This window comes from Panonychus citri, unplaced genomic scaffold (assembly GCF_014898815.1).
Source record: "Panonychus citri isolate SS breed McGregor unplaced genomic scaffold, ASM1489881v1 Contig00105, whole genome shotgun sequence".
Classification (NCBI taxonomy): domain Eukaryota; kingdom Metazoa; phylum Arthropoda; class Arachnida; order Trombidiformes; family Tetranychidae; genus Panonychus; species Panonychus citri.
Genome location: NW_026515510.1, coordinates 129,155 through 156,629, shown reverse-complemented (window position 1 = coordinate 156,629; position 27,475 = coordinate 129,155). Strand labels below are relative to the sequence as shown.

The window sequence follows — 27,475 nt, the reverse complement described above, 5'->3', positions numbered from 1 at the left end:
TTGTATATTGGAAAATAATTGATGAATCAACCGAGAGAAAATTAAAAATAAATCAACTTTTTCGCGACTCAATCAGCTGATTTTTGAAAGATTTAGTAATTATCACATTGGAATTGAATTTAAAATAAACAATTTCCACTAGAAAGATGATTGTAACAACGATCGAGCCCAGAGTAAGTACTAGCACTGGTCGAGTGAAATACTTCATCGACAACGATGCTAATGATATTTTCCCGTCATTGGCCATGTCCTGGGCACACGGACTGAAATAATTATCGGGTCCGGTTCCTCTTGTGATGAGTTTCCACAGGAAATGATTCATTAGATTGGACGTTTCAAACGCTCGAGATGCGTAGCTTATGGCCACTCGAGCGACTTCAGGAGCCGTTGATTCACTTAGAACGAAAAAGAAAAGCAAATGTTCAAACGATTTATTAGACTTGTAGAATCTTTTCCCTCGAAGTTTGTTCAGTTCTGTGTATCGACACTTGAACCCCCTGTAAAGAACTTCAAAATATTCTTCAGCAATGAAAACTCGATTATCATTGTCCATAAGTTCGTAACTTTTATACAAAGTGTTGTTGGAAAATCTTCGATCTAAAATGTCCAATCGGCGAGAGATTTTCTTATAAACTGGAATTGTTGACTTTTGGATTGTATATCGACAGAATCGATGGCTAAAAGTGGTTGGTACAAGTGAATAGGTTAAAATATCGTTCGGAGCTTCGATTCGTACAAAACTGGTCGATTTTATGAGTCCCGTTTGAAATGTACAAGTCACTATGAGAATTAGAAAGAAACCAAACCAAGAAAAGGTCAATCCGATTAGAGAATAATTTTCAATGATTGGAAGAAACCGATGACCAAGAGCCACTTCATACAAATTCCATGGGGTCAGTTGATTAGATGAGAATAGAAGCCGATTGAAGATTAGAATTAAACTGGTAAAGGTCAAGGAGAATGCGAAAAAAACACAAATAACTGACCAATTTAACCTTCGATTGATATCGAGAAAGTCTTGCGACTGAGAGTTGCTTCGAGTAGCCGGTTTATTATAAAGGTGACAATAATCTTCCTTGATGATTGGACCTAAGGTCAAGTTATCAGGTAGCTTTTCCAATTGTCCAGCACTCACTTTATCCGCGAAATTGATCCGTCCATTTTGAAGGAAACGCAACGAGCCCGAACAAGTACCATTCTCGAAGCAAACATCATAACCGATTGGACCACAATCAATTAGATTAACGTTAAACTTATCATACAGAAAATAATTCAACGCTCGGTGATATTCAACGTAGGCACCATGTAGACTATTATTTTCAATGTGAAGATACGGTTTGTCTATGGGTAGACCAATGGTCAATAGAGGCTTCATTTGTGTTGATTAACAATTAACTTGCAGCGATCAAATCATTTCTCAATCAATACATTGAAAACAACGCAATTTTTTTTCTCGTCACTTCTAAATTGTTATCAACTACCAATGAAGATAATTAGTATTCAACAATTAACAGGATCGATAAAACTATCTTATATTGTTAACAATGATATTATTTTCAGAAAGATCAGAATTTAATTACAAAAATAGACATTTAAATTATACGATTGATGACAATTAGATTGATGATTAAATTTACAATTCTTCATGATAGTTGATTGAATAACTGAATAAGTGCTGAGCATTAGAACCAAAAAAAGAGAATTGTTTTCGAAAAATCTTACTAACGGAAAGTCGATACACAATTGGACTATGGTTGGAGTCTTGTCGAGTTCGAAATTGACCTTTGGCAGGTCAAAATTGAAGAAAAAGTTCTATGAGATATGAGTCGAGAACAATTCGAATCTCGAACGGAATTTTGACCTTTCGAAATTCGATATTTGTTATTCTGTTATATTTTCTGATTTTTCTTCTTTTCCACTGAGTTTTCTTCTGAATTTCCCAGAGAAAATCGTTTCGTTCAAACGATTGTTTCTCTCTCTCTCTCTCTCTCTAAAACTATCACATGAAAGTTTCCAATTTAATTAACAACATTCATCGAGAATATTAAATCATTAATAACTGGACAATAAACTTTCATTTGAACTCATCTTTTAAATTAATTAAATTATTCATCAATAGTGATTCTAATAATGACAACGATAATATCAATTAACGAATCCTTGATGTCGATAACTACAATTAGCTGTATTGATCAGTTATCGAGAAAAATAGCAAACTGAGATTTAATGATTGTAATCAGTAGAATAGAGTAATAATTAAATAGTCAAAGGAAATTGGAAAAGTAAAAGTAACAACAGAATGAAAAACAAAACGATTGATGAAATGATTAAATTGAAAAATTGTCACTTGATTGAAATTTACCGTTACTTTTCAGTTTAAGCTAATTAACTAAAATTGGCCTATTCCGATGGCGTTAACTTTTCAAGCCTGGTTGAATCGGGACATTTCATTTCCAAGGAGTAAATTTATTAATTATGATAATGATGAAATTGTTAAGCCAAGAGAGTCAATGAATCAACGTATTAATCGTGGTAATAAAATGACCGGTGGTCAATCAATTGATTACAACGATACAAAATTCAATCGATTGGTACAATTTGTGAGGAGCATATTTTCATTCAAGAATCACCGGTTAACACCATTGAACTTAATCGCTTGCATATTGTCAACTTGTGGCCTGATTTGGCAGGTATGGCAAGTGTCCAGTGTTTATTTTGATTATCAGACTCGAGTTGATATAATTATCTCAATTCCCGAAGCACTGGTCATCCCAGGGTTGACCGTTTGCCTTGATATTGTTCCTAATAAAACTTTACTTAGCTCGTATTTTCCTGGTGCCAATTTTACATCGGCAACGAGCACTTTCTTGGCCTCAAGTTTAACTTATCTTCCCATTAATGTGCTCGCCTCGATGAACACGGTCAATTTAACTTTCGATTGTAAAACTTCAGTTCCCGAAGATCAATTGGCCAATATAAGTGATGCCTGTGAATCCTTTTCTCCGGTCAAAGTGACAATACAATCGTCGGCTCGCTATGATACGGTTCGAAAGTGTTACACTTATTTTTACAACTCGAATCCTAAGCAAGATATTCAATTGGTGGACGTTGATGCAAGAGATTTTTACACTTTACAAGTACATTCATTGGTTAACCATTCGGTTACCGTTTATGTTCACAATCCTCGAGAAATTGTACCTTTCGAAGAGTCTGATTCTTTTCTTTTCTTTACCCGACAAGCATCTCGAATTGTGGTCACTTCGTCAAGAGTGAGAACGTCCCTGCTTCCACCTCCATACCGAACTAATTGTGTCTTTTACAATGAAACGGAATACGGTCGAACTGGTTGTATCTATGCTTGCCGATTAGCCGAAGCTCGGAAAGATTGCAATCGATGGCCTTACAATGTACCCGCTCCTGTGAGCACATCAGTCCCGTTTCGGATACGCGGACGAAGCTGCACTTCGGCAAGAAGATATTCTTGCTCGAAGCAAACTGTTTGTGCCAATCAGTGTCACAACAATTGGTACACAACCTCATTAACTCATCTTCGAGATAAAAAAGATCCAAATGACGCTTATACCCGATTCTCAGTTCGCAGGCCATTGGGTATTCAATTCCAATATCTATATGGACCTCGACTAGATGCGATTGAGTTTCTTTGCTATGTTGCAAGTTCATTCGGTATGTGGATGGGAATCTCAGTTTTCGATCTCACCTTGTTGACCATCTCATGGACTCGAAAACGAATCCCGAAAAGGCCAAAAAAGATCCACGGTGTTGTAATCCTAAAATAACGCGAATCGGTCAATCTTTATACTAATTAAAAGGTAAATTATTTTCTATCCATCGATCGGCTTACCTTTCCTATTATGAGAGTTTCATTAATTGATAATATCGATCACCAATTAAAATTGGAAATTGTTTCCATTCATTATCATGAATATTTGAAATTAAATTTGGATATCGTTGATTGAACTCAATTGTATTCTAGATATCATATATTAATAGTTACAATTGGATAACAATAAGTTTAATCATTTGATTACATTAATGTTATGATTAAATTAATTATTGATCATTTCATTATAATCAGTTGACAGTAATTGTCATAATCCTTTTGGGAGTAACTGTAAAAAAAAGGTAACATGGGATCAAGAATAGGAATCATGATTAATGAATTTGTTACTTTGGTTAATTGCTTTGTAATTTATCATTAGATTGTTTTAATCAAATGAAAAAATAATCAATATAAATCAAAGTTGATAATGAACAGAATGGGAAACGATTTACAAGTATGGAAAAGTGTTTAAATGTTTGTGACAATTTAGTGGATTAAAATGATTAACTGAGTGATTTTTACGTAGTTGGAAAATCAAACTGATTGTTGTTTGTGATGAAATTGAATTAGTGATGAAAAATTGTCCTGAGAGAAATTTTCTCAACTGAACTTGAGTCTACATGATGAAATTTCATGTTAGCCTTCAATTTCAATCTATTTTGATGGATGGACTCAATTGACAGGGTCAAGTAAATTGTAATTCAGAATCAGAGTCAGGGAGAGAGAGAGAGAGAGAGAAATTCATTACAATGATGAGAAATGATAATAATAATATGATCCAATCAGTCAAGAATAAAATTCAATTCAATTTCTTTTGAAAATGTCCAAAGTTTTTGTCTCTTTATTTTTTTGATACTTTTAAAGTTTCGAGCTTCAATAGATTCGTTAACCTTCATGGAACCATGAATATGAACAGATAAGATGAACATTCTGTTCATTGTCAAGGTTACACATTAATCTAGTATCAGAATTTTATCATGAAATGAAAAAATTTTCCATCAAAATGTTGAAATTTTTTGCTTCCTTTGTAACGATTGACAATCTAATACTTTCATCAGCAATATTATTATAATTACCATGATTATCGTCATGTATCATCATCATCGTCCGAAATGATGACGATGATATTTTCATTTCTTTCATGGAAATGGGATCAACATGATGATAAAGGTTTATAATGGATTATGATTAGATAAATAAATTGTCATTGATTAAGTTGAAGAAGGAAATTAGTTTGATTGTTAAGATTATTCTTGATTATCTTGATGAGGTTTTCATTGTTGGATTGACAGTGTTCATTGTGTGTGTGTGTAGATATGATTGAGACATCAGATATTAGATTGTTATGATTATTTACATAAAAGAAAATTTTGATTATTTTGATGATTGTTGACTTGGTCTCTTGGTTGATTATGTTGATTGTTTGTCGAGATGCTCATGAATAAAAAGTAAGGACACTTTGTTGCGATCCTCTGACCAGTAAAAACGGTGGCATGTTGACCGTTAAGGTCTCTAACCAGGCCATGAACAATGAGGCTGAACATGAACCTTTCCTTGGAATAGGAAGTGTCCTGTTAATTTGAACAACAACAAGTAAGAATAACAATTAACATGATAATAGAAAATTTGCAATAAAAATAATCAGCGAAACTTACATGACAATTAGACTCGAATTGGTTGAATATTTTTCAACCAATTCTCTGATTCTGATTTGACGATATGATTTTCGTTTCTGTGAATTCCATTCAGTATCTGTGATATAAGGTGATGAACATGGTGGTGGTTGAGGTGAAGGTGATGGAGCATCGGGAATCGGTGATGGAGATGATGAGGATGCTGGTGAGGGTAAAATGGTCTCTTGGTGATAATCATCTTCGACTCTCCATTTGCCAATAAGAGCTTTAAATTTATTCTTATTTTCTTCCTTAGGTGGTTTCGATATGTCGGGAATTACGATTACATCAGAATAATCAATTCGAAATTTACTTAACAAGGAAGCCATGTTAAGCTGTTCGCTATTTAGATCATCACGTTTCTCAGCTAAAGTGAAAACCCGTAAACGGCAATTTGACCTGCGAAAAGAATTTAAAATTTTGATTATCTCCAATCATTCCGACAATTTAACTAATCCAATAGTTACCATTGTTTCTTTGAGGATAAAATGTAAGGGATTAACATTGTTAATCCACCATCGTCGTAAAGCCACCAAACATCAATCGTTGATTTAACTGATCTTTTCCTAAATAAATCAATGTTTTGAATTATTTCATCGGGAATCGGATTATTGTTGTTACTTTCTTGATTAGTCAAATGTTCAATATCAATTGGATGGATAACAATTGAAGGAGTTTGTTGATTTGTTGGTGAATCTATTGAATGATAACAAGTAGGGAATTAGATACATGATCAAGTTATCATTTCGATTAAATTACCTGAGGGCGAATAAGAATTGCCATTTCTTAATTTGTTCCAAGTTTTAGTTATTCCATCGGTTAAATTGAAAGATTTATTCGTATATGCATTTGATTGTTTTTCTTCAAGAACCTCGAACACTCGAGACAATCGTCCATACCTCGAGTAATCAAAGCCCTTGGAGACCCTCAGGATACAAAGGGATAGATGTTTATCCAAAGTTTGACTGTAACAATTAAGAATAGAAAATATTATTAATAGTAATAGTTAATTGTTGTTAACGATGAATATCATTTTAATCATTCTGGTGACTTACTGAATTACGTTGAAATAATCTTGAATTGATTCAATTTCATTAGTTTGCCAATCGTTTTTATAGCCCATGAAAACGATGTTTGGTCTCAATTTACCGATTCCACTGGCCTGATGATGATAAATGTTAGACAAAGATTTAAATGTAAATCAAAATGATTGATGGTTGGGTAACAATCAATTTATTCAATCATGATTAATGAAGATGACAATCAGAAAAAGAGAAATGGTTCAAAAATTCACCATCACTTTACTGAATTAGATTCAATTTCAAGTTCAACTTGTCAATTTAATTGAGTAAACAAAATGAGATAATTTTTGATTCTGTCAATCAAATTAAATCACAATTCCAATCGATTACAAGGTTTTTGTTGCCCTCCGACTTTCCAACTCGAAGCAATTAACTTTCGTTTCTTTTTCTCGGTCTCCATGAGGACATTACGAAGCTATTAGATTCTATCGATGAATGAACTTGATGTAAATTCGTGGTTACGATAAAGTGACTTACCTGAATTAAACTTTTCGCTCCAGATCCAAATGATTCTTCATCGATTACCGAATAGAAAGCTTTGATTCCTCTGGTTCGAAGCCAATCATTGTTACGTTTTAATAGCGATTCTCTTGATTTCTGATGTAATTTAGCTTGAGTTATATTACCACAGACCATTAGACCAACTCCTTGGACGATTTGATAAGCGAAATCAACTAACGAAGGTCTTACAAAGGTATCACCAGAAAGTAATAATATCTGAGGTCTAAATTGGATAAAAGTTGAATCGATTGGATTAACTGATTCATTCATTTTCACCATGATCATTGAGCAATTTTTACCTGTAGGTTTTTGTATGATCGGGCATACAGTATAACTTATGAGCTGAACTTAGAGCGGATTTGTAGATTTGAGCTCGAGTTGATGATCCCCAGTTAACATCTAAATGGTATGAATATGTAATTCAGTGTGTAATTAGTTGATTGGACAATCAAATTTGATTATTTTCGATAAAAATTACCTGGTTTTCTGAATAGAACCAAGATGAACAGGATAAATTCAATGATAAAGGTTATTAAGGCTGTCGGCCAGTTCATGATGAACATGATAACAAGACAAACGATTGAACCAACAAGGGAAACCCACATATTGTAAAATCTAAATGATGGACGGAAACCAAGGGTCTTGGAAAATGATGCATGAAAACAGGAGAAATTGATTAAACAATAAGCGGCCAGAAAAAAGTTCGAGATGATCGGAGCGATTGCATTGAGATCGGCGACTAGGCAACATGCAAGGGCGATTGCGAATCCCAGGATGTAACCTCGATATGGTGAATCGTTTGGTCCAGAACCATGGCCGAAAAATGATAAGTAAGGAAACACTTTATCTCGGCAAAGAGCTTGGAAAACTTTCGGTGCCGATACAAGGCTTCCAAGTGCCGATGAAATTGCGGCAGCGAAAATACCACAATAGATAAGTGGACCATAGAAAGAAATTAAAAGAATTAAATTGTAATTGTGATACAATCCTTGTTTCTCTCCATCAATTAGTAAACTAGTTCCGTTAATTGCAATCACTTCTCTCACTGAGGTTCCACCAAAGATCGTTATAAACAGAATGTAACTCGCGGTGGTAATGGCGATTGCGGTCAGTGTTCCCAATGGAATAGCCTTTTGTGGATCCTGAAGAGAGAGAGAGAAAATATAGTTAGTCAGTGATTTAAATTCTCTATTAAAATTAATTAATTAGTTCATTAATGGACTTTACCTTAAGATCTCCGGAGATGTTGGCACCAGCGAGAAATCCAGTAGCCGCCGGAAAATAGACTGAAAATATCGAGAAAAAAGTCTCTCCATTTCTAAATTCTGGACCAAAGTTATCGACAAGATTCGAGGCTAAGTTGGGAAAGAAATAGAAATCAAATCGGTCAACAATTAAGACAATTGACTGCAATTAGTTGAAGTGTAAAAAGAAATGTCATCAATCGAGTTATAAATCAAGTCCTTAGATGGCGACACAATTTTCTCTATGAAAAAGTTTCTTTAATCGTCAAGATTAATCATTAATTATTGTTAATTAATTGATAACTAAAGGAAAGTTAATTGGTTTGGTTTGATTGTTTACCTTTCCACCCAACGAATCCCCTTTCAATTGCATAGCTACTTGGAGATCGTAACGAACCAAAGACAAAATTAAAAATCGAAACGATTAAAATAATAACCAAACCAACTTGAACCTAAACAATTTAAGAAAATAGTAAAGTTGATTATTCTGTTGCAATTGATTTAATTAGATAATTAGAATCAAATTTAACCTTAGATTCCCATCCAGTTCCAATGAAAATTATAATTATAAGTATAAAGAGTGTGATACAACCAATGATCCTCATATTGTCCAAATCGGAGACATTAATTTGTGAATTATAAACCTGAAGGGAAATCGTAATTGTTAATTGTTGATTAGAATAAGAAAATAAGTGGACAATTAACAACCTTAAGAATACTGTTAATTGCTTCAGCGAAACCTATTGTGTACATCGCTGCGGCCACAGCGTTCGCCAACGAAAAAATGACCCCAATGGATCCTCCAAATTCTGGTCCAAGACTACGAGAAATCATATAATAAGTACCACCACCTTTGACCTCACCATTGGTACAAATGGCTGACATTGAGAGTGAGGTGACCGTAGAGACAAGAGAGGACAACATGACGATAACTGACCCCAGGCCAATACCGGCATGAGCGACAACCTGAACGAAAATAAATCGAGAGAAAAATTAATTTAATCTTTTGACCGCGAACAATTAACTCAACTTACCCAGCCCATTCTCAAGAATAACATGATTCCCCAAATTCCTGATAAACAGCGAACCTAATTAGTAATTTAATTAGTAATCGAAACAATTAACTAACGACAGAAATTTAATTGTTGCGTAACAATTTAATTCGTGGTTACAATTAACTTACCAGAACTCCTGTAATCCAGCCAAGTTTAACTGCTCTTTGTTGGTAATTGTCATGATTAAAATTGGTCGGCTATCGATTAAATCAATCAACAATTAATCAATTATCACTGATTTCAGTTTCACCATCGTAATCATCAACTAATTGTTAATCATTATCAGAGTGTATTGTACACTTTGGTTCATTGATTAACAGTTGATGAAGGTTAAACTAATTGTGGAAACAGTTAGTGAGCAAATTTGTTTAATCATAAATTGTTATAATTAAACTTTTTGATTGTAATCAATTGACAATTGACAGCAAATTAAATTGCTGAATATCAACAATAAAAAAATTAATATGAATGAAATTATCAATTCGGTTTGATTGTGAAACAATTAGCAATTTATGTGTTTAACTGGGAGTAATTTAATTATTTCTTATTAATTGTTAGATCACAATTGTTGTGATTGAGATGAAAAAAATTTCAATCAGATCAACAATTAACTAATTTGAAACTCAAATAAATCTAGAAATCTGTGACTGATTGATTATTGATTTAGTTAGGTGATCATCTTAATCAACCTTGTAACAATTAAGGAAGCAAGTGTTAATTGTATGATTTACTAAATCAATTGACATGATAAATTTGGTTTCTAATTATAATGATTAATAAACTTAATCATTAACTATCATTTGTAAATTGTTTGAACAGATTGACAAAGTTACACTTTCAAAAAAATGCCCTTGAGGCTTAAATCACAATATTTTACATAGGAAATTGTATAATTATTTTGATTGTGAACAATTAAATTTACTAATACAAAAAAATTCATTAACAGTCAAGGCTAATTGTACAATCATTTTTTTTTACAACAATTTAATTGTTTACAAACAATTTAGACACATTTTCATTCATTGGGTGTAGATGATTTTTCATTCAATCATTTTGCTTTTTTTGTAAATTTTTTGTTCATTCAATGAAACTTAATCACCTCAACAATTAGTGTCACTTGATGATACAAACAATTTAATTATCGCCCAGAATCAAATTTAATTATCTTTAGTTAACTAATTATAATCAAATAAATCACTAAACCGCAAACAGAATTGAACAAAAATTCAACTGAAACTTTGTGTTGATTTTATTGAAACTTTTGATTGTATTACTTGACCAATTAACTATTCCACTTTTAATTGTTACAATTTAACTCTATACCATTGATAACAATTAACTGGACATGCATCATTCATTAATTTTGGATAATAAATGATTGAAAATTAACTATTCAATTCAGTTAATCATCAAAGTTTCAGATTATTTTTTTTTCGTTCACAACTTTAACTTTTTTTTCTCGATTTTCTTAATCAACTGGATTAACAATTGTAACAATTAAACACTTACTTGTGATCCCGCTGGTGTTTCATCATCATACCCATGGAGTTCATCAAGTGTCGGTCGACTTATATGTCCATGGACTGAGGCCATGTTACGATAATGGTCAACTCGAGGAGCCGCTTCTCGGGTGAGATGAGATGATAAAGTTTTCGTCTCATAAATTGAATTGTTATTATCAATTGAATCTCTCCTGATAACATGATTGTTACAATTAGAATTACCATTGATCAGATTGGAAGAGTTAATTGTTGACCCATTTGATTGGTAAAAATCAGCCGATGAAACTTTATCGACTTTGAATCTTGACGGTGATGAGGGACGCAAATTGTTATCCAAACAGATCACTTTAATTTCACTAGAAAAATCAAATGAAACGTTAATTACAATTAACAATTAAGGAGAAGAAAACAAAAATTAACCAACTCACCATGAACTATTAACTGATGATAAATGATTTGAATTGGTCAGTTCAAAATTGTTGATAACCTTTGAAGACATTATCAACAATTGGAAAGTTTGATAATTAACAATCAACTAATCACTTTGATTAAAAACAACTAATGATTAACTTTGATTGTTACTACTACTATTAGATAAATGTCCAATAGGTTTATTGTAACAATGATGAAACCACATACACAATCAATACTGTCACTTGTCAATCAACTGACAACCTCTTGCTGATGATCAACTAATTAAATCAATATTAAGTTAATCATTTGAAAGTTTCAATTGAAAACATTGTACAAATTGAATTGGGAAATAGTGAGAGTGGCAAATGAAATGAATGAAAAAAAAAAGGTAGACCGGGTTTTCAATTATCCCTCCCACCGTCAAGGGAAGTTAATTATTTACACTATGATAATGATGATGGTGATTATGATGATGTTAAAGTTATCATTAATCAAAGTCTAACAATTAACTTACCCGAGGTTTTAATTGTCACAATCAAAGGGAGCGAGAGTATAACAAAAAAAAACTTAGCTCAATGTTTTTTAATGTTACTATTATTAACCTTATAAACTTTACCTGGTAACAATTAAAGTTGATTATGATGGTTAATTGATTGTCTAAATTTAAATTGTTTAAACTGTGATGTTCATATTTGATTGTGATAATTTAGATTTATCCTTTAATTGGTTGGAAGAAAAATTAATTTAATCACCATTCATTTTAATTCAATGTCACACCATCAGTTGACTAACCATTTTAGTTCAATCCAAAAAAAACAAATGTTTGATTGTTAACAATTAACTCTTATTATTAGATTAACCAGTCATTAGTTTTAATCATTGTCATCGAAACACTGATCATGTAATTGATCATCATCATCATCCTTAATTGTTGTCATACAATAATCTTAATAATCCACAATGATTTTCACTCTTATTCAAAACTAAATCAGTTAACAACAAGGTCTAAGAAAATGATTAACTTTGATTGTCTTAATTGTCTTTGATTAATCGACGGAAAATCGTTCAAAATGGCCTCCGCTTACGGACAACTTGTTTGGGGACAAGTTTTTTGGTTCGAGACAATTTCTAATGGGATCGGGGCAATTCATGAGATTCTCATGGTGATTCAATTGAAACTTTTTTCATTCGCGCTAATACATTTTTGTACTTTTGAAGGCACGAAGGAAATTTAGCTGAGAGGTCGATCTATTAGTTTAGCGGTCGAATAGCGGAATGAGGCCGAATTCTGGAGCTATCTAATCGAAATTAAAATGGGCAAAGTTCCGATTCTCGACAATGTTGAAAATGGAAATGATCAGAATTTTTCGCTATCCATTTTCTAAGCTTATGATAACCACAATCACGATTGACACACCGACCTTGAACCAGGCCAAGGCCGTTCAAGGTTACTAGCTATGGAATATATTTAAAGGTCATTTGAAGATTATTCGATTTTCTTGGTTGCTATCAAGCTATTAACTTGTTTTGGTTTGTTACTTTTGAACGTTGAAAGGATATTTTAATAAACCACCAGGGATAATTATCCTTAAGATTATTGACAAAGTCTAAAAGGAAATTTTTTATTCGTGAAAATATTGAATGAAATTCAATTTTTTGGTGAATCAATCGGAAGATGATGAAATGATAATATTGATTATATGACAATCATTTAAAGGGAGACGTTTTTTTCATGACATTTGGATCTTTTTGTGATGTTTTGGTTGATTTTTTACTTTTATGATGTGAACCTTTATGTCCAGTGTTTGCCTTGGATGCGAAAGTGGAAGCGATAACGGACTTGGACTTTAAATTATCGAATTGAGATGAAGGAGACCCTGGAGATGGTGGACGACTCTTCTTTGGCCCTTGGTCCTTGGAACCCTTAGGGGTCAATCCGAGAGCCTTTACTGATGGAACTGATTTTGCTTGAGATTTTAAACTTGCCCATGATTTGATGGAAGCAATTTTATTCTGTGAACCTTGCGATTTCAGACTACTCTGAGATTCCTTTGACTTTTGTGAGGCGGTGAATATTCCGACGGCCGCGACAAGAGCGATCAACATGGCAAGAAAAGGGAAGATAATTTTAAAGAAAATCGAAGCTCCTGCTTTAGCTTCGAGTGGAGCCTCCGTACTAATGATCGAACTGACCGAGAGCAGATCGGGTGATGAGGAAAAGCTCATATATGGATAAGATATTCGTTTGACCGTTACAACCAATTGATACTCTCCTTTGGTGATACCATTACAAATGATGGAAATCGAGGAATCGACAATCTTTTCAACTGAACATTGAAAGTCAACCGTAGAGTTGATGAGATAGATTGTAATTGGAAATATATTTTGTAGATCTGAATGATAACCATTGAGAGTAAAATCAATTGAAAAAGTTAATTCATCATCAGAATAAGTTGTTTCCACTATCGAGAAACGGAAACAAGGATTCGCTAAATAGTTGGTAGAAAAACTTGGTGGTAATCTGAGGATATAAAGAACAATTTAAATTAGTGATTAACAAATAAGAGAATGTAATTGTCGATATTTACATTGGAAGTGTTGAAATTGGAGCCGATGAATTATCGTCTGAACAAACTCCATCGTCACCAGTTCCCGATGGATACCATGAACAGAATTTTTGAAATGCTAAGGCTACGTTATCATGGACTTTGGTTGAAATACAGTCGAGGCAAGAACTTTGCAGTAATGGACATAAAACAAGTACTTCGCTGTAATGATACCCGTTGATCGTAAGTAGTACCTGAGGAATTGGGTTAGCGTAGTAAAAGATTTTCGTTAGATCGGAAGGAGCTTCAGCGTAATCGAAAATCGTTGACCTTGGATGGGTAATGATCGAACCGGAACTGGTCATGTGATGAATTGAATATCGATATCGAGTTGTATCGGTTGATAGAACTAAGAAAATATAGCCTGGGGACGCTTCTAATGAGAGTGGAACAAAATCGACCAGTATTCCCCATTCTGGTGAAAGAATATTTTCTAAAACGATACCTTCGAAAGGCCATTTTTTTAATTCCAATGAAGCATTGGTTCGAGTTGTCGAAAAACAGGAATGACCTTCATCGTATCGAAGAACAGGCCAAAGTTCAGCCGTAGTTTCACAATTTTCCCCATTCATCTCAGCGTAAGCGTTTAACATTTCATGAAAAGAAAACGATACTATTGAATCTTGCTCGTTTTCTTTACGACAGTGGACCAAAAGTAATTTCGAAAACAATGGATCACTTTTATCAAATCGATTCGATTGAACAAATCGAACATTTCGAATATGACCATAAATAGATCTAAAAGTAGTGGAATAAAGTTCTTTATAAACATATCGAGGTAAATTTTCACCCAAGAAATTCAATTCCCCGAAAGTATAAGTCGGCTCTCGATCGGTAACCTCTTGGTATCCAATCCAATAAGTTTTACCTCCATGGAAAAAGTTGAAAATATTATTGATCGATCTTATTGACCAGTCGATCTGATTGACCATTAATCGTACACTGACTGGATCCCATTCGAGGAAAAGAACGAAACCCTCTTCATGAGCAAAGGTTCCATCGAAAGGAACGACCTGAAATGTTGACATGAACTGCGGATAAATATTCGTAGGAACCGTGCGAGTTTGACCTGTCAGTAAATGTCGAGTGTTGTAAAATTGTGACGAAAATGCAATCGCACGTAACTCGCTCTTATCTATTCGATAAAATTCCGATGATCTATGATTTCTATTGAATAAAGCACAGACACTCGAATTAGAACAGATCGGGTAGGCTATGCCGAAATCTTGACCTAATCCCTCAGGTCGGCCAACGATTCCTGGGTCTCGATTGATTACCGTTGATGAATGATCAGTCAGAAGGAAATTAAATTCATCATCAACCATGAATAAAGCTCTCGCTGTACTGGACTGAAAAATAGGAACCCAAATGCTTGAGTGATCAATTTTAAGGTAACAATTAACATGACCAATCAAAGTTTCAAATAGAATCAAAATTAATTGTAAACAATTAACAGAGCGGCACAATTTATACCCAAAGAAAATCATTTTAAATTTGATCTTCTAATGGTTGATCAATGAAAAGATTTAGTAATTATTAATAGTGAAGAGTTATAATAATGATGATTAATTTTGATTACATAAATCCCTTTAAACAATTAACCTAATCAAGGATGTTATGATTATTTAGACAATCAACTCAATTAGTTTTAATCCAATAGTTGTGAGAGTGATTCTCAATTTATAATCAATAGCAATTAAAAGCTCATTAACAATTTTCTTGCTTAATTGTGATAATTACTTGTTTTCATTTTCACACAATTAACTAATCATAAATCACACAAGATAAACAAAATTAACTATGATAATAATCAAGTTTTCTTGTTGATAATTTGGCTAATATGTTGATTTGTGATTTAAAAGACATTCAGAGACAATTTAAATTGATTATTGGTATGTAATTACATTTGGATGATATTAAATTGCTCAACGCGAATTGACAATTAATCAAGTTTTTAATTTTCTATTCCAAAATAAATCTTACAACAATTAGTAGTAAATTGATTGCAATTGAGAAAATAAAAGGCTACAAATGTTGGATAGATTAGAAAAGATTAATTGTTAAGGTTAATTGTGATTTCGATTGATTGATTGATTGTAAATTGATTGTGATTATTTGCCACAATTGCGAGTAAATTAAAGGGCCAATTTCTTAGGAAGTTCCCATGGGAAATCAGCTCTTCCAAAATGGCCGAAAACGCTGGTTTCTTGATAGAGTGGATTCCTCAATGATAATTCCCTGTAGATTGTTGGATAAATAAAACAATTAGTAAATTGTGATCAATCGAAAACCTTATGAATATTATCAATCACTTACTTGATTATTCGTCCTGGTCGAAGGTCAAAATTTTTCTTGATAATTTCCAATATTTCAGTTGGTGTTTTATTTGCGGTTCCATAAGTGAAAACGGAAATTGAAATTGGCTCAGCGATTCCGATAGCATAAGAAATCTGGTACACAAAAAAAAAGACACAGAGAAAGGAATTAGAAGTTTGAACATTTATCGAAAAGGTCAAACTGGACAGTCGATCGTTTTACCTGGACATTGCAACGTCTACAGATTCCCGCTTTAACAAGGGATTTGGCAACCCAACGAGCGGCATAAGCTCCAGATCGGTCGACTTTGGTTGGATCTTTGCCCGAAAATGCACCACCACCATGGGCACCCCAACCACCATAAGTGTCGACGATAATTTTACGGCCAGTTAGTCCAGCATCGGCCAAAGGACCTCCGCTGACAAAAGCACCACATGGATTTACATGGATAACAGTTTTATCGTCCATATATTTGCTTGGAATAACTTGTTTGATAACCTTTTCCTTGATCTCTGATCTAACCTGTTCTAAGGTCACTTCTTTGGCATGTTGAACGGAGACCACAATGGTGTGCACTCTTGTTGGAACCGCTGCCCCCGAGTCAAGATAATATTCACAGGTAACTTGAGATTTAGCGTCAGGTCGAGCCCATGGAAGTGAACCATTCTGTCGAAGCTCAGAATATTTTTCCATCAATTTATGTGATAGAACCGCCGTCAAGGGCATACACTCTTCGGTCTCATCAGTGGCATAACCGAACATTAAACCTTGATCACCAGCACCAATTTCATCGGTGTCACGATTAACATGAACACCCATCGCTATTTCTGGTGCCTGTTCCTCAATGGCGATCAGCACGTTACAAGTTTTATAGTCAAATCCTTGAGCGAAAATAAATTTACAGATTAACCTAAATTCTGGATAAACTTGAATTTCTCAATTTTAAGACAATCAACTAATTACCTTTATCACTATGATCGTAGCCGATTTTGTTAATTGCATTTCTAACGACCTTTTGATAATCAATTGATGCTTTCGATGTGATTTCGCCAAACAATAAGACCATTCCCGTTTTGGTTATCGTTTCGCAAGCGACCTTAGCCTCAGGGTCTATGGTTATATGAGCATCCAGAACTGCGTCACTGATTTGGTCACACATCTTATCTGTAATAATAAGATTAAGTTGATTATCGTTAATCCGATGGTAGAGATTCAAATTTCCCCTTTTCTGATTGTCACATTTTTTTCCCACAATTAATTTCTAATTGTTATTGGAGTAAATTGTCATTTCTTTTAAATGTCAATCGTTAATCTATTTAATATCATGATAATTTGCTGATTTTCCCATAATCTTCACAATCTTTGTCTCTTAATTGTCATTGTTTACAATTAAATCAAAAATCAACGATGGCAACGATTTGCTAATTTTTGTATTTACTTTAATCTTCTCATTACAATCAAGCCTAATGATCATTGTAATGGTTGTTTGGTTTTTAATTTATTTCCATTTAAATTGTTAACAATCACTCATCTTAATTGATTAACTTTCCATTGATACTTTAATTGTTGATTGAGATTAGACTTTGATCAATAAAGGTTAACACTTAATACTACAAATACAAATCTAATCATATTGTAAAGCGATTAAAGATTAACCAGATAACCAGAGATGAATTAAGATAAAATTAACTTTTAATCATGTAAATTGTTGTAAAATATTCAAGAATCAATACTAATCAACTTTAAATTGTTAAGATAACAAAATTAACCAACAAAAACAAGCCAATCGATAATCAAAATCAATTTCAATCACTTTATCGAGATTGTCACCTGAGTTATAATTATCTTTTTTTTTAATTGTTGATAATTTTACAAAACTGTACTTCGATCATTGAACATTATCAATGTGATCATTAATTTAATTAACTCATTGAATTGAGAGAGAGAGAGAGAGATTATTATATTGTGACATTTATGCTTCTCACTCTGAGATCTATCACTCAAGAAGCTTAGTTAACAATTAACGTTAACTTATTTTAAATTGTTGATTAAATACTTGATTCGTTTGTGTTGTTATACATTAAATTGTCCTGATGGTTTATCATTTTAATTTGATTCTTTCCGTTGTTTATTTATTGATTTTCCTTTTCCCTGATCATCAAATCTCCGGTTACAGTTATGATTCAACGATAATCAATTGGAGCGGTTATAATTGGAGGGTCAAGGAGGGATATCGGTCACCTGGACCTAATCAGTTCACCGTTGATGCCGTTCAACTGACCAATGAAAATAAAACCCTTTCACTTGTACTCAAACCAATGGCCGATGGTAACTGGACAAATGCTGAGATTTACTCTGTTACCACGTTAGGCTATGGTACGTACTCGTGGACGATTAGCTCTGAAACAGCCCAATTACCCGCTCAAGTGACCTTGGGTATGTTCACTTGGGAGGACTGGTCAACAGATACCAACAGTCGGGAGATTGATATTGAATTTGCCAAATGGGGAAACTCATCTGATCCTAATAACATACAGTTCACCGTTCAACCTCACACTGTCCCTGGAAATGCTCGTAGATTTCAACTTGACCCTTCTAAAGGTCAAACTAAAGTTGAATTCACTTGGTCACCTTGTGGTGTCTCTTTTAGAGCTAACAAATTTGATTCAGTTAATCAAACTGAACAATTTATTAATCATATTGATAAAATTAATCATGTTCTCAGTGGTAATGAAAAGATTCACATTAACCTTTGGCTTTGGGCTTCGGAAACACCGGACACTAAGGGTCAACCCTTACAAGTGGACATTGAATCGTTCACCTTTACACCTTTAATCAATTGTGATTCTAATCTAATTGTTGGAAATGATTCAATTATTTTCCCTCTTTTTCCTTATATTAAATCACATGTGACGCAATTTAATTCAACTTTCATGCAACAATCTGCAGTTATCTTCGATAAGGTTCAAAAACTCGTTCTCGATACATTTTGTACCTTTCGATTGCCGAACTGACCAGAGATTATAATCGAAACACTAAATTATCATTTAATTTTTATCAAAAATTCGTATTCACAAAAGTAAAACAATCAAGTTTATCATTAGTGTTATGGGGAAATAAAGTTTTAATTAGGTTTCATTTGATTCACCGATACGATTGAGGAACATTTTAATCAATTGTAATTTAATTTAACTTTTTAATTCTTAATTAATTAAAACAATTCCATCAACAATCATTGTAAGGATTATATTTTTCCATCATGAAATATTATATCTGTCTAATTGTTCACAATCAACTAATCACTTTGTCTCGTATCATTCATAATAATTGATTAATCATCATTTCTAATTACTTGTAAGTGATTGAACAATCAGTTAATTGTCTTGGCTAATCAAAGCTTCCTGATAATTTAAGCTACTTGATGAGGCCTTTTAATTGTTCATTTAGTTTTCATGTTAGTTATCAAGTTAATTGTTATAACGATTAATCAATGAAAGAATTGAAATTTCAAGCAACAACAATTAACTTGATAATCAGGTAAACTATTTTTTAATAATAATTATGTAATCAAAATGTAATATTTAATTGTTGATAATCAAATTGCAACATTTTGAAAAAGTAATCAATTTGATTGTTATTTAAACAATCAAAATGTAACATTTAAACACCTCCGAAATTAATAATTAGTTATCAATCATTTACAATTTATTAATCAATGATTTAGCTAATTGTTGGCAAACTGATGACCCAAACTAATTGGTGACCTTGGTAAGTTACAATCAAACTAATTGTGAGATTATAAAGATACAATGTTAGTGATAATTTGAAACAATTAAAAGCAATTTAATCATCATATACAATGTAAATTGTGAGTTAATTGTTTTCAATCAGTTTAATATTAAAGGTAAGAATTAATTTCGTGTTTAACTTACCTGGATGACCTTCACCAACAGATTCAGAGGTAAAGAGAAAAGTTTCATTTTGATTGTAATTGGTTCCGTTCATGATGATGATGATGATGATAATTGATCACAATTAATTGAAACAATTAAGTAACACACAAAGTAAAACAACAATTACAATATAAATCAAAGTTAATGTGATAACAGAAACTGAAACTATGAGTTTTCTTGAACTGATGTTCAATGTTCATACCTATTGGATTATCATTATTATTTTATCATCCTCATCATCCTCGTCATCCTAATCATCACAATCAGTCAATCAGCTCTTACTTTCTCTCTTAATCATCTCTCTCTCTCTCTCTCTCTCTCTCTCTCTCTCTCTCTCTCTCTCTCTCTCTCAAAGTTACCTTTATCATCCCTCCCACTGTTACCTGTTATTCAATATCAAGAGATACCTTTTTTCTCATCATCTTCGTCATCATCAGAATCTTCTTGAAGATCTTCCGATGATGATGATGATGAGAGAGAGAGAGAGAGAGAGAGAGAGAGAGAGAGAGAGAGAGAGAGATATTTAGAAAATGGAATAATTAATTTCAATCAATTCTTTTTACTAATCAATTGATTTTCATTCTGCTTTTGATTCGAGTCTTATTTTACTTTTATTTTCCTTCTTTCTCCATAGGAATCATGAATCTTATCTTGAGAAGCAATTACAAAGTTGATGATCAGCAGAAAAATGATTGTCAATCAATCAACTAATTAACTTTAATTGTAAATGTGTTACATCTTCTTTTCATTTGATTAACTTTGATTATCTTTATTTTTCCTTCTCATTATCGGTTATCCTTGAAAATGGGTTAACACGGTAACAGACTTGATTTAATATCAATCTCAGTGATCAAGATAATCATGAAATTATATAGTTTGATAATAGCCTCAGGGTGAAGATAATTCAGTTTCAATTTAATTTAACTTTTTTTTTCTTAAAAAAATAAAAATTTTTAATATTTATTTTGACTATTTAACTAATAACAATTCAATCAACTCAATGAACTTATATTGTTATCACAATTAACTTTTAACTGATTGAGAATTTACTAATACTAATAATGTACAGTTTTAATTTTCCTTAGATTTAGTGATTAACTTAATAAATTGTTTATATTTGTTATTGTTTGCTAACAAATGATCAGTTAATTAGAATTGATTTCATTTAAATTTGATTAAATTTTCAATCATGTTAATTTCCCTTCAGTTCATCTGAATAATTAACTAAATTATTTTTAAATTTTCTTCTTTATTATCTCATTATTTTCTTTAAATAATGTAATTTTTGATCAAATTTTTCCCGGTAAACAATTCAATCAACAATTAATTAATCATAATGAATATAATAAAAAACAATAAGTTTACAAATTAATCGGTCAAGGTTTCAGACTTTATTTTCAACTTCTTTATTCCAAATCCTCAATAATCAAATTAAATGATAGAAACAAAAACATAAATTAGATTTAATTTAATTAAATCAAAAAGATTCAATTGTTTGATTAACTTTTTTGAACAATTAAAAAAGCTAATTGTTTATTTCCGCCATGAAGACAAATGCATTAGGCATTTTCGCCACAAGGGCACCGAACTAATCGTTCAGTTTACATTTGCTGATTTGTTTATTAGTATTTCACTGATTTTTTCAAGTTTTTGAATTTTTTCTTTTACATTTTTGTCATTGATTTTAGTTAAATCCCATTCTTCGCTCCAGTGATCTCTCGTGCTTTTGCACTCTCTGAGATAGTGTAGGTAACTCCTTCCTCTTTTCCCTTTGGCTTGACCAATTATTTCTGCGTGCATGGTTATATCCGTGCATAGATTCAGAATCTTTTTCAGGCTGACTCCATGTAGACTGTTGTAACTTTTCGGCATTTTCTCCGGAAAGAATAGCGTAAATATCGACGGTTTTCGTGTTTTGAGTGTAGCTTCTTCTATCGTTTCTGCCATGTGACATCTAATATCTTTTTTGAGGTTGATTTTATTGTTGAGGGTGATGGTTCTGTCGACGTCCATTGGAATTGATCTGCTGATTAACTCTGGGCTCCATGTGTACATCACTCGATGTTGCGCTAACATTCTGATGATGGTTTGAGTTGTTTCGGCTTGAGGAAATTTGACCACGTTCTCCGGTAATTGGTAGTTCACTATACGATTTTTGTGCTTATTTATAAGCATGAACAGGGCAATTAGAATTGTCTTGGAGGGACTTGAGTCCACTAGATAAACAGTCTTTTCATTGTCAATTGTAAAACTCTCCTTATTAATGCAGATATAAACTTGTTCTAATGGCGAATTGGTACATTTTCTCTTCCAAAAATTTTCTATTTCCGTTTCATTGGGTGGGTTAAATGTGAGTTTTTCCGTTAACAGTTGTACCACTGGCCAGTCCAGGGGGTTAGAATTCGATCTTTTAATAGCTTCCAGATTAGCTTGTAGCCAGATTGTCAGCGGGTTTGTACAGCGAAAGACAAGAATTGGTGCCCATTTTGTAACTCGATTTCTTAAGCCAAAAGCAGCTTTGAGTTTCGAGTTTACTATCTCTTGGACATTGTTGATGAAGTTGAGGTAGTTAAAGTTTCTGTAGAGGGCATGAGGTCCAAGGTGGTATAACATGTGCGAGTAGAAGGCAGAGATGATTAAGCGCTGGTAGTGGATCGGTAGACGATTTATTACTCTCAGTTGAGGTGTGATTCTCGTTGAGAAGAGGTGAATTATTTCAGCCAAAGATCTTTCGTTTAGGGCATAAGAGACTATTTTACCGACCACCTTTGTATTGATGGTCAGTGGGTGTCTTATGAATTGAGTTTTACTGTGATTAATTTGAAGATTAATCTCTGAGAGTTTTTCTGAGGTAATTCTAAGATGTTCACTATGATTAGCTTCATCACCAGGATAATAATATCATCAGCGAACGCAAGAATGCGTATGTTCAAGTCGGTTAGTTTTCTGATGGCGCTGTTTAGACCGACTATAAATAATATTGGGCCAAGTGACGAACCCGCTGCTGTCCCCATATCATCGTTTCTGTACAGAGTCTCGTTCGAGGATTTGTATCTTAGGCAGCGGTTGGTGTGGAATGATTTTATCATGGATAAAGTTCCAGGGTCGACATGATTCTCTAATTCAGAGTATATTGTTTCCATGGATATAAAATCGAAAGCTTTTGTAGCATCAATTGAGATGGCGATTCCGTTATCAAGATGTTGTCTCAAAATGATGTGGAGATCGATATTGTTTACTGATGCTTGGTAGGCAAATTGTGAGTTTGGTACCAAAATTTTGTTTAGGGTTGATTGGATGCGTTTTGTTAAGATTATATCGAAGATTTTGAGGATGAAGTTCGATATTTTGATAAGTCTAAGGCTCCCACCCGGTTTTGGAATAAAATGAGCTCCAAAGACTTTTATCGCTGGAGAGATTACACCTTCCTCGAAGGAGGTCTTAACCGCACTTGTGATCATTTCCTTGTTCACCTTCCAGAATTTTTTCCAAATCTTTAGCGAAAATTCATCTGCATTACCGGAGGTTTTCCTAAAGTTCATCGAGGTGATTAGATCAATTTCTTTTTCGCTCAGAATCGATGGACTACCTATTTCAACTTTATTGTGTGTGTAAGTTTTACTGAAAGAGCTCGTATCGGGCTGAATTTGCTGACTGATTACTATTCTGTTCGAATTTAGATTTAGTAGTTTGTTGATAAACTGCCAAACTTTAGTGGAATCTTTTCTGTATCTGAACATGTAGCGTTGAGTCCCTATCTTTTTTCCTATCCTTAATCTAATACACTCTGTTTCTAACGGTTTGATCATTTCTCTGGGTAATTTAGCTCTTTTCATTCTTTGTATTTTTGTTCTCAATCTGCTAATTCTTCTGTTTGTTGTCACTTTCTGAAACACTTTTGTTTTGCAATGTTCTGTCTGAAAACTAACTAATCTAGTAAAAAATTCATGTGGATTATCTGCTACAAAGTCTAGCTTATATTTACTCATGTATTTTGTTTCTTTGGTATTACTGATCTCGATAAATGGTGGCTGCATTGGAATTGTTAACTTATACTCTCTATGATCGGTTATTATCTCTCCCTCGACTAAAGTTATATCTCTAATGTTTGAAGCTACTATGTCGATCCATGAGCGTTTGTTGTTGTGCTGGTAAGAGAAATTGTCACCTCGAGGTTTATTTAGAACAATGAGATTCGATTTGATGAAGAAATTAGCCAGGAGAGTTGAGAATCGCGGGTAATTTGTCCTCGTTGACCACAGCGGATGTTCGCAGTTTGAGTCCATGGTTATTACAATTGGTAGGTGAACAAATGATGAAATAAGGTCCACAAAGTCGACTACGTTTTTCAGTTGGTCTGAGTGAGCGATGTACGAACCAATTATTAGTAGTTGTCTTTTTTGTTGTGATATTATTATCGCTGTACAATTTTTAACTGAGGTGTCACATTGATGAATTTGGATATCAGGTGATGTAATTATGGCGGTTTGGTCGTTTAAGATGAGGTTTCGACCGGTGAATTTGATGGCAATTGCTCTATTCACTTCCACCAACACGAGGATTGAAGATTTGGAATTTAATGTCTTGGTTATCAGGTTCGTTGTTATTTCCTTCATTTTCCGTGCATTCAGGTAATTTAGGTTTATCTTCGGTGGGAAGAAACCATTCATATTTAATTGTATAGTTTTTTGAGACTTTAGAGAGTTTATCTTGAATTGTTTTGCACTTTGATGAATACGATGTGTGTTCACCATTACAATGGTAGCACAAAGGTTTAGCTAAACATTGACCTTGATGTGGTCTTGAGCAGTTTATACACAGAGCTTGACAATTTTGATGCGGTGATTTCACCGAGAGACAGGAGTATATTTGTAGGTTAAAGTTGTCGAAAACTTGAAAGGTTTTACCCATAAATTTAATTTGACCGTCACTGTCAAGTAGTTTTTCTCGATTTAGATAACTGAGGTTCAATATAATTGTGGTAATATTTTCGTCGATTTTCACATTGGATACAAAAGTTTCTCGATCTTCTTCTAGGTGATTGGAGATTAAGATGTTGTTACAAATGATGTTGAAAGACACTGACCTTAAACCTTTCACTTTAAAGTACACAGATGAAGGAGTTGGGATGTAATCGTAGAAAATGGAGTTACAAAAATGGTTATTGATGATTGAAATGATTTCCTCCTTGGTTTCTATTGTTGTTGGTAAAATCTCAACTCTTCCGTTTTTACGGAGACGAATTTTTATGATCTTTCTCGATTGATCTGGGATGTTGCAAATCAGGAAGGATATAAACGAAGAGATGTCGGTTACATGGGGTTCAACTTGAAAAGAGAGTGTTTTATCTGTCGATGGGGTGCTTTTATCCAGCCTAAACGAAGGGCTTGTAATTCACGATATATTTTGTTCATGATTACCAGTCCTTAAGACTAATCGGTGATGAAGTGATCGTATTATTAATTTGTTGTTGTGATTTTCTGTGAAAACTTAAGAATGATTAATTAGTGTGTAACTGATGATTGAAAGTTAATGAAAATGTTCTTGGTTTGGGTTGTAGTCTGGAGGTTGTTTGTTAATTGTTTTCTTGGGTTTATAATGATTGAGTGTGATTGTGTGTTTTAGGGTTTAAGTGTTAATTGCTTGTTGGGTTAATTGTAAGAGCTTAATTGTTATGATGAAGAGTTTTAATTGTTAATGAGTAAGGATAATTCTAGAGTTTGTGTTAGTAATTAACAAGGTTGCCAAAGGGAAAGAAAATTTCTAAAAGATTAAGTGATTAGTAAATTGAGATTCCATTAATTAAAGGATTTTGGTTTTGTTTACGGATTAGGTTTCTTTCAGGCTAATTTTAAGTGCAAGTGAACTTTAGGCTAAGCCATGATCATTTTATACTGGAAATTTCTTTTTTCAAGTTCGAAAAGTAATTTCTCTTGAAATTTCTCACAACCAATGTCGAAGGCGCTTTCACCTCTTTTTTGGCAATTTGGGCAACGCCATTTATGTTTTTTATCTTTGATCGGGCATTGTTCATGGATATGGTTCTTATCACCACAGAAAGGGCAGATACTTAGCTGTGTACATTTATTGGCGATGTGTCCAAATTTGGTGCATCGGCGACACTGTTTAATGTCGAAATGGTCCACAACTCGAGCGCGTTTATATCCAACGGCTACCAATCCATCATGAAGCTCAAGCCACTCTCTTAACGCTGGATCTATTTCGATTATTACGTCAAAAAATTTTCCATTTCTATAAAAATGCTTGATGTTTACTTTCCAACATTTCTTCCAGCGATTTTTCATAATGAGTCTTTGGATCCATTGGGTCTTTTGCTCCTCATCAAACTTAACGCCAAGTATTTTGATCTGTGGGTCGTTTATCGGAGGGATCTTTGTGTCCCATTCGGGTTTCATTTTCCTGATAAAGTTGAAAATCTTTGTTCTATCAGATATGCTCGAACATCGTATTTTCGCCGAATCGAAGCCAGGTTGAACTTCTTCGGCAGAACCAACATCTTCATTTGCCATTTCCAATAGATTTTCAACTTGATCGGTGGTAAGCTCACCAATTTTTCTCTAGTTGATTTTTCAAACCCGGAATCTTAACGATGATTGTATGATGTATAACTATGTGAGAAACACTGTACCAGGTAGCCGGTGGTCCTTGCTTGGTGTCAAACTGCACTGAGAGTTGATTTTTAATCTGATTGTTTGACAGATTTTGAACCTCGATGGCTTCTTCCTCTTCCTCTGTCTCCTTGTTGTTCTGTTGAATGGTGATGAGTCGATCAGTGAATTTAACCATGTTGAGTAGTTCAGCCTCATCGATGGTGGAAATGAACTTCGCATCTTTAACAGCATCTTGCAGTGTCTTGACAATGGGAAACGCTATTAACTCTGTGATGAGTGTCTCAGGATTCAGGTTGGTGTTCAGATGCTGTTCTACATACGTTCTGACAATTCCGAATTTTGTTTTCTTTGAGACTTTTCTATCCTCTAGAAGTTTGAATTAGGGTAAGTTTAAATGACAAAAAGTTTTAATGTATAAAAGGTTTTCTTAGTTTATATGTTTGTTCAATTTTGTTTAAATCTCGGAAATTTTTAATATACATTTTCATGTAGTTATACTTACTAAGTTTACGCAGTTCAGAAGAAGTACCATTTTCGCTGTTTGTGGACATTTTGATTCCCTTTTTTTTCCTTTACCTGAACGCACTTGATAAAGGGAAAACTTTTATTCACAATTTAAAGGTTAAAATTAATTAATTCACTGATTAATATGTTTT

At 33.3% G+C, this 27,475-nt stretch overlaps 6 protein-coding genes across 7 annotated transcripts; 2 read left to right on the top strand and 4 right to left on the bottom strand.

Annotated features, from left to right (window-relative positions):
• The first annotated feature begins 2,326 nt into the window (after positions 1-2,326).
• Positions 2,327-3,901, top strand: LOC128389170 (uncharacterized). Its single transcript, XM_053348708.1, has one exon. The coding sequence runs from the start codon at positions 2,409-2,411 to the stop codon at positions 3,795-3,797; it is 1,389 nt and encodes a 462-aa protein (XP_053204683.1). The 5' UTR covers positions 2,327-2,408; the 3' UTR covers positions 3,798-3,901.
• A 1,156-nt stretch (positions 3,902-5,057) lies between these two features.
• Positions 5,058-11,874, bottom strand: LOC128389169 (bumetanide-sensitive sodium-(potassium)-chloride cotransporter-like). Its single transcript, XM_053348707.1, has 16 exons — positions 11,327-11,874; positions 10,906-11,254; positions 9,525-9,593; positions 9,376-9,429; positions 9,050-9,307; positions 8,872-8,985; positions 8,682-8,793; positions 8,325-8,452; positions 7,576-8,239; positions 7,397-7,496; positions 7,074-7,320; positions 6,570-6,676; positions 6,274-6,479; positions 5,982-6,210; positions 5,497-5,913; positions 5,058-5,412 (listed from the first exon to the last, which is right to left on the bottom strand). Exons 1-16 carry the CDS (start codon positions 11,395-11,397, stop codon positions 5,277-5,279), a joined length of 3,261 nt encoding a protein of 1,086 aa, XP_053204682.1. The 5' UTR covers positions 11,398-11,874; the 3' UTR covers positions 5,058-5,276.
• A 1,025-nt stretch (positions 11,875-12,899) lies between these two features.
• Positions 12,900-15,710, bottom strand: LOC128389164 (uncharacterized). Its single transcript, XM_053348703.1, has 2 exons — positions 13,901-15,710; positions 12,900-13,833 (listed from the first exon to the last, which is right to left on the bottom strand). Exons 1-2 carry the CDS (start codon positions 15,403-15,405, stop codon positions 13,020-13,022), a joined length of 2,319 nt encoding a protein of 772 aa, XP_053204678.1. The 5' UTR covers positions 15,406-15,710; the 3' UTR covers positions 12,900-13,019.
• Positions 15,711-15,853: 143 nt separating this feature from the next.
• Positions 15,854-20,379, bottom strand: LOC128389165 (S-adenosylmethionine synthase-like). The gene is made up of 5 exons (XM_053348704.1): positions 20,167-20,379; positions 17,198-17,398; positions 16,457-17,115; positions 16,235-16,368; positions 15,854-16,156 (listed from the first exon to the last, which is right to left on the bottom strand). Exons 1-5 carry the CDS (start codon positions 20,237-20,239, stop codon positions 16,054-16,056), a joined length of 1,170 nt encoding a protein of 389 aa, XP_053204679.1. The 5' UTR covers positions 20,240-20,379; the 3' UTR covers positions 15,854-16,053.
• Positions 18,162-19,466, top strand: LOC128389166 (uncharacterized). Its single transcript, XM_053348705.1, has one exon. The coding sequence runs from the start codon at positions 18,328-18,330 to the stop codon at positions 19,246-19,248; it is 921 nt and encodes a 306-aa protein (XP_053204680.1). The 5' UTR covers positions 18,162-18,327; the 3' UTR covers positions 19,249-19,466.
• Positions 20,380-21,590: 1,211 nt separating the features above from the next.
• On the bottom strand, positions 21,591-27,447 carry LOC128389185 (uncharacterized). 2 transcript variants are annotated; one of them, XM_053348724.1, is made up of 2 exons: positions 27,322-27,447; positions 21,591-27,185 (listed from the first exon to the last, which is right to left on the bottom strand). In XM_053348724.1, exon 2 carries the CDS (start codon positions 24,939-24,941, stop codon positions 22,980-22,982), a length of 1,962 nt encoding a protein of 653 aa, XP_053204699.1. In that variant the 5' UTR covers positions 24,942-27,185; positions 27,322-27,447; the 3' UTR covers positions 21,591-22,979. Both variants share the same exon structure in this region, with proteins under 2 accessions (XP_053204699.1, XP_053204700.1).
• Positions 27,448-27,475: the final 28 nt, after the last annotated feature.

Coding starts and splice junctions, on each gene's coding strand:
- LOC128389164 (XM_053348703.1), bottom strand. CDS start 15,405: ATGATTTTCTTTGGGTATAAATTGTGCCGCTCTGTTAATTGTTTACAA. Junction 13,834..13,900: donor CCAATTTCAACACTTCCAAT/GTAAATATCGAC, acceptor TTATATCCTCAG/ATTACCACCAAGTTTTTCTA.
- LOC128389185 (XM_053348724.1), bottom strand. CDS start 24,941: ATGGTGAACACACATCGTATTCATCAAAGTGCAAAACAATTCAAGATA.
- LOC128389166 (XM_053348705.1), top strand. CDS start 18,328: ATGGTTTATCATTTTAATTTGATTCTTTCCGTTGTTTATTTATTGATT.
- LOC128389165 (XM_053348704.1), bottom strand. CDS start 20,239: ATGAACGGAACCAATTACAATCAAAATGAAACTTTTCTCTTTACCTCT. Junction 16,369..16,456: donor GTAGACGTTGCAATGTCCAG/GTAAAACGATCG, acceptor TTTGTGTACCAG/ATTTCTTATGCTATCGGAAT. Junction 16,157..16,234: donor CGACCAGGACGAATAATCAA/GTAAGTGATTGA, acceptor AACAATCTACAG/GGAATTATCATTGAGGAATC.
- LOC128389170 (XM_053348708.1), top strand. CDS start 2,409: ATGGCGTTAACTTTTCAAGCCTGGTTGAATCGGGACATTTCATTTCCA.
- LOC128389169 (XM_053348707.1), bottom strand. CDS start 11,397: ATGTCTTCAAAGGTTATCAACAATTTTGAACTGACCAATTCAAATCAT. Junction 11,255..11,326: donor TCATCAGTTAATAGTTCATG/GTGAGTTGGTTA, acceptor TGATTTTTCTAG/TGAAATTAAAGTGATCTGTT. Junction 6,480..6,569: donor GATTATTTCAACGTAATTCA/GTAAGTCACCAG, acceptor TAATTGTTACAG/TCAAACTTTGGATAAACATC.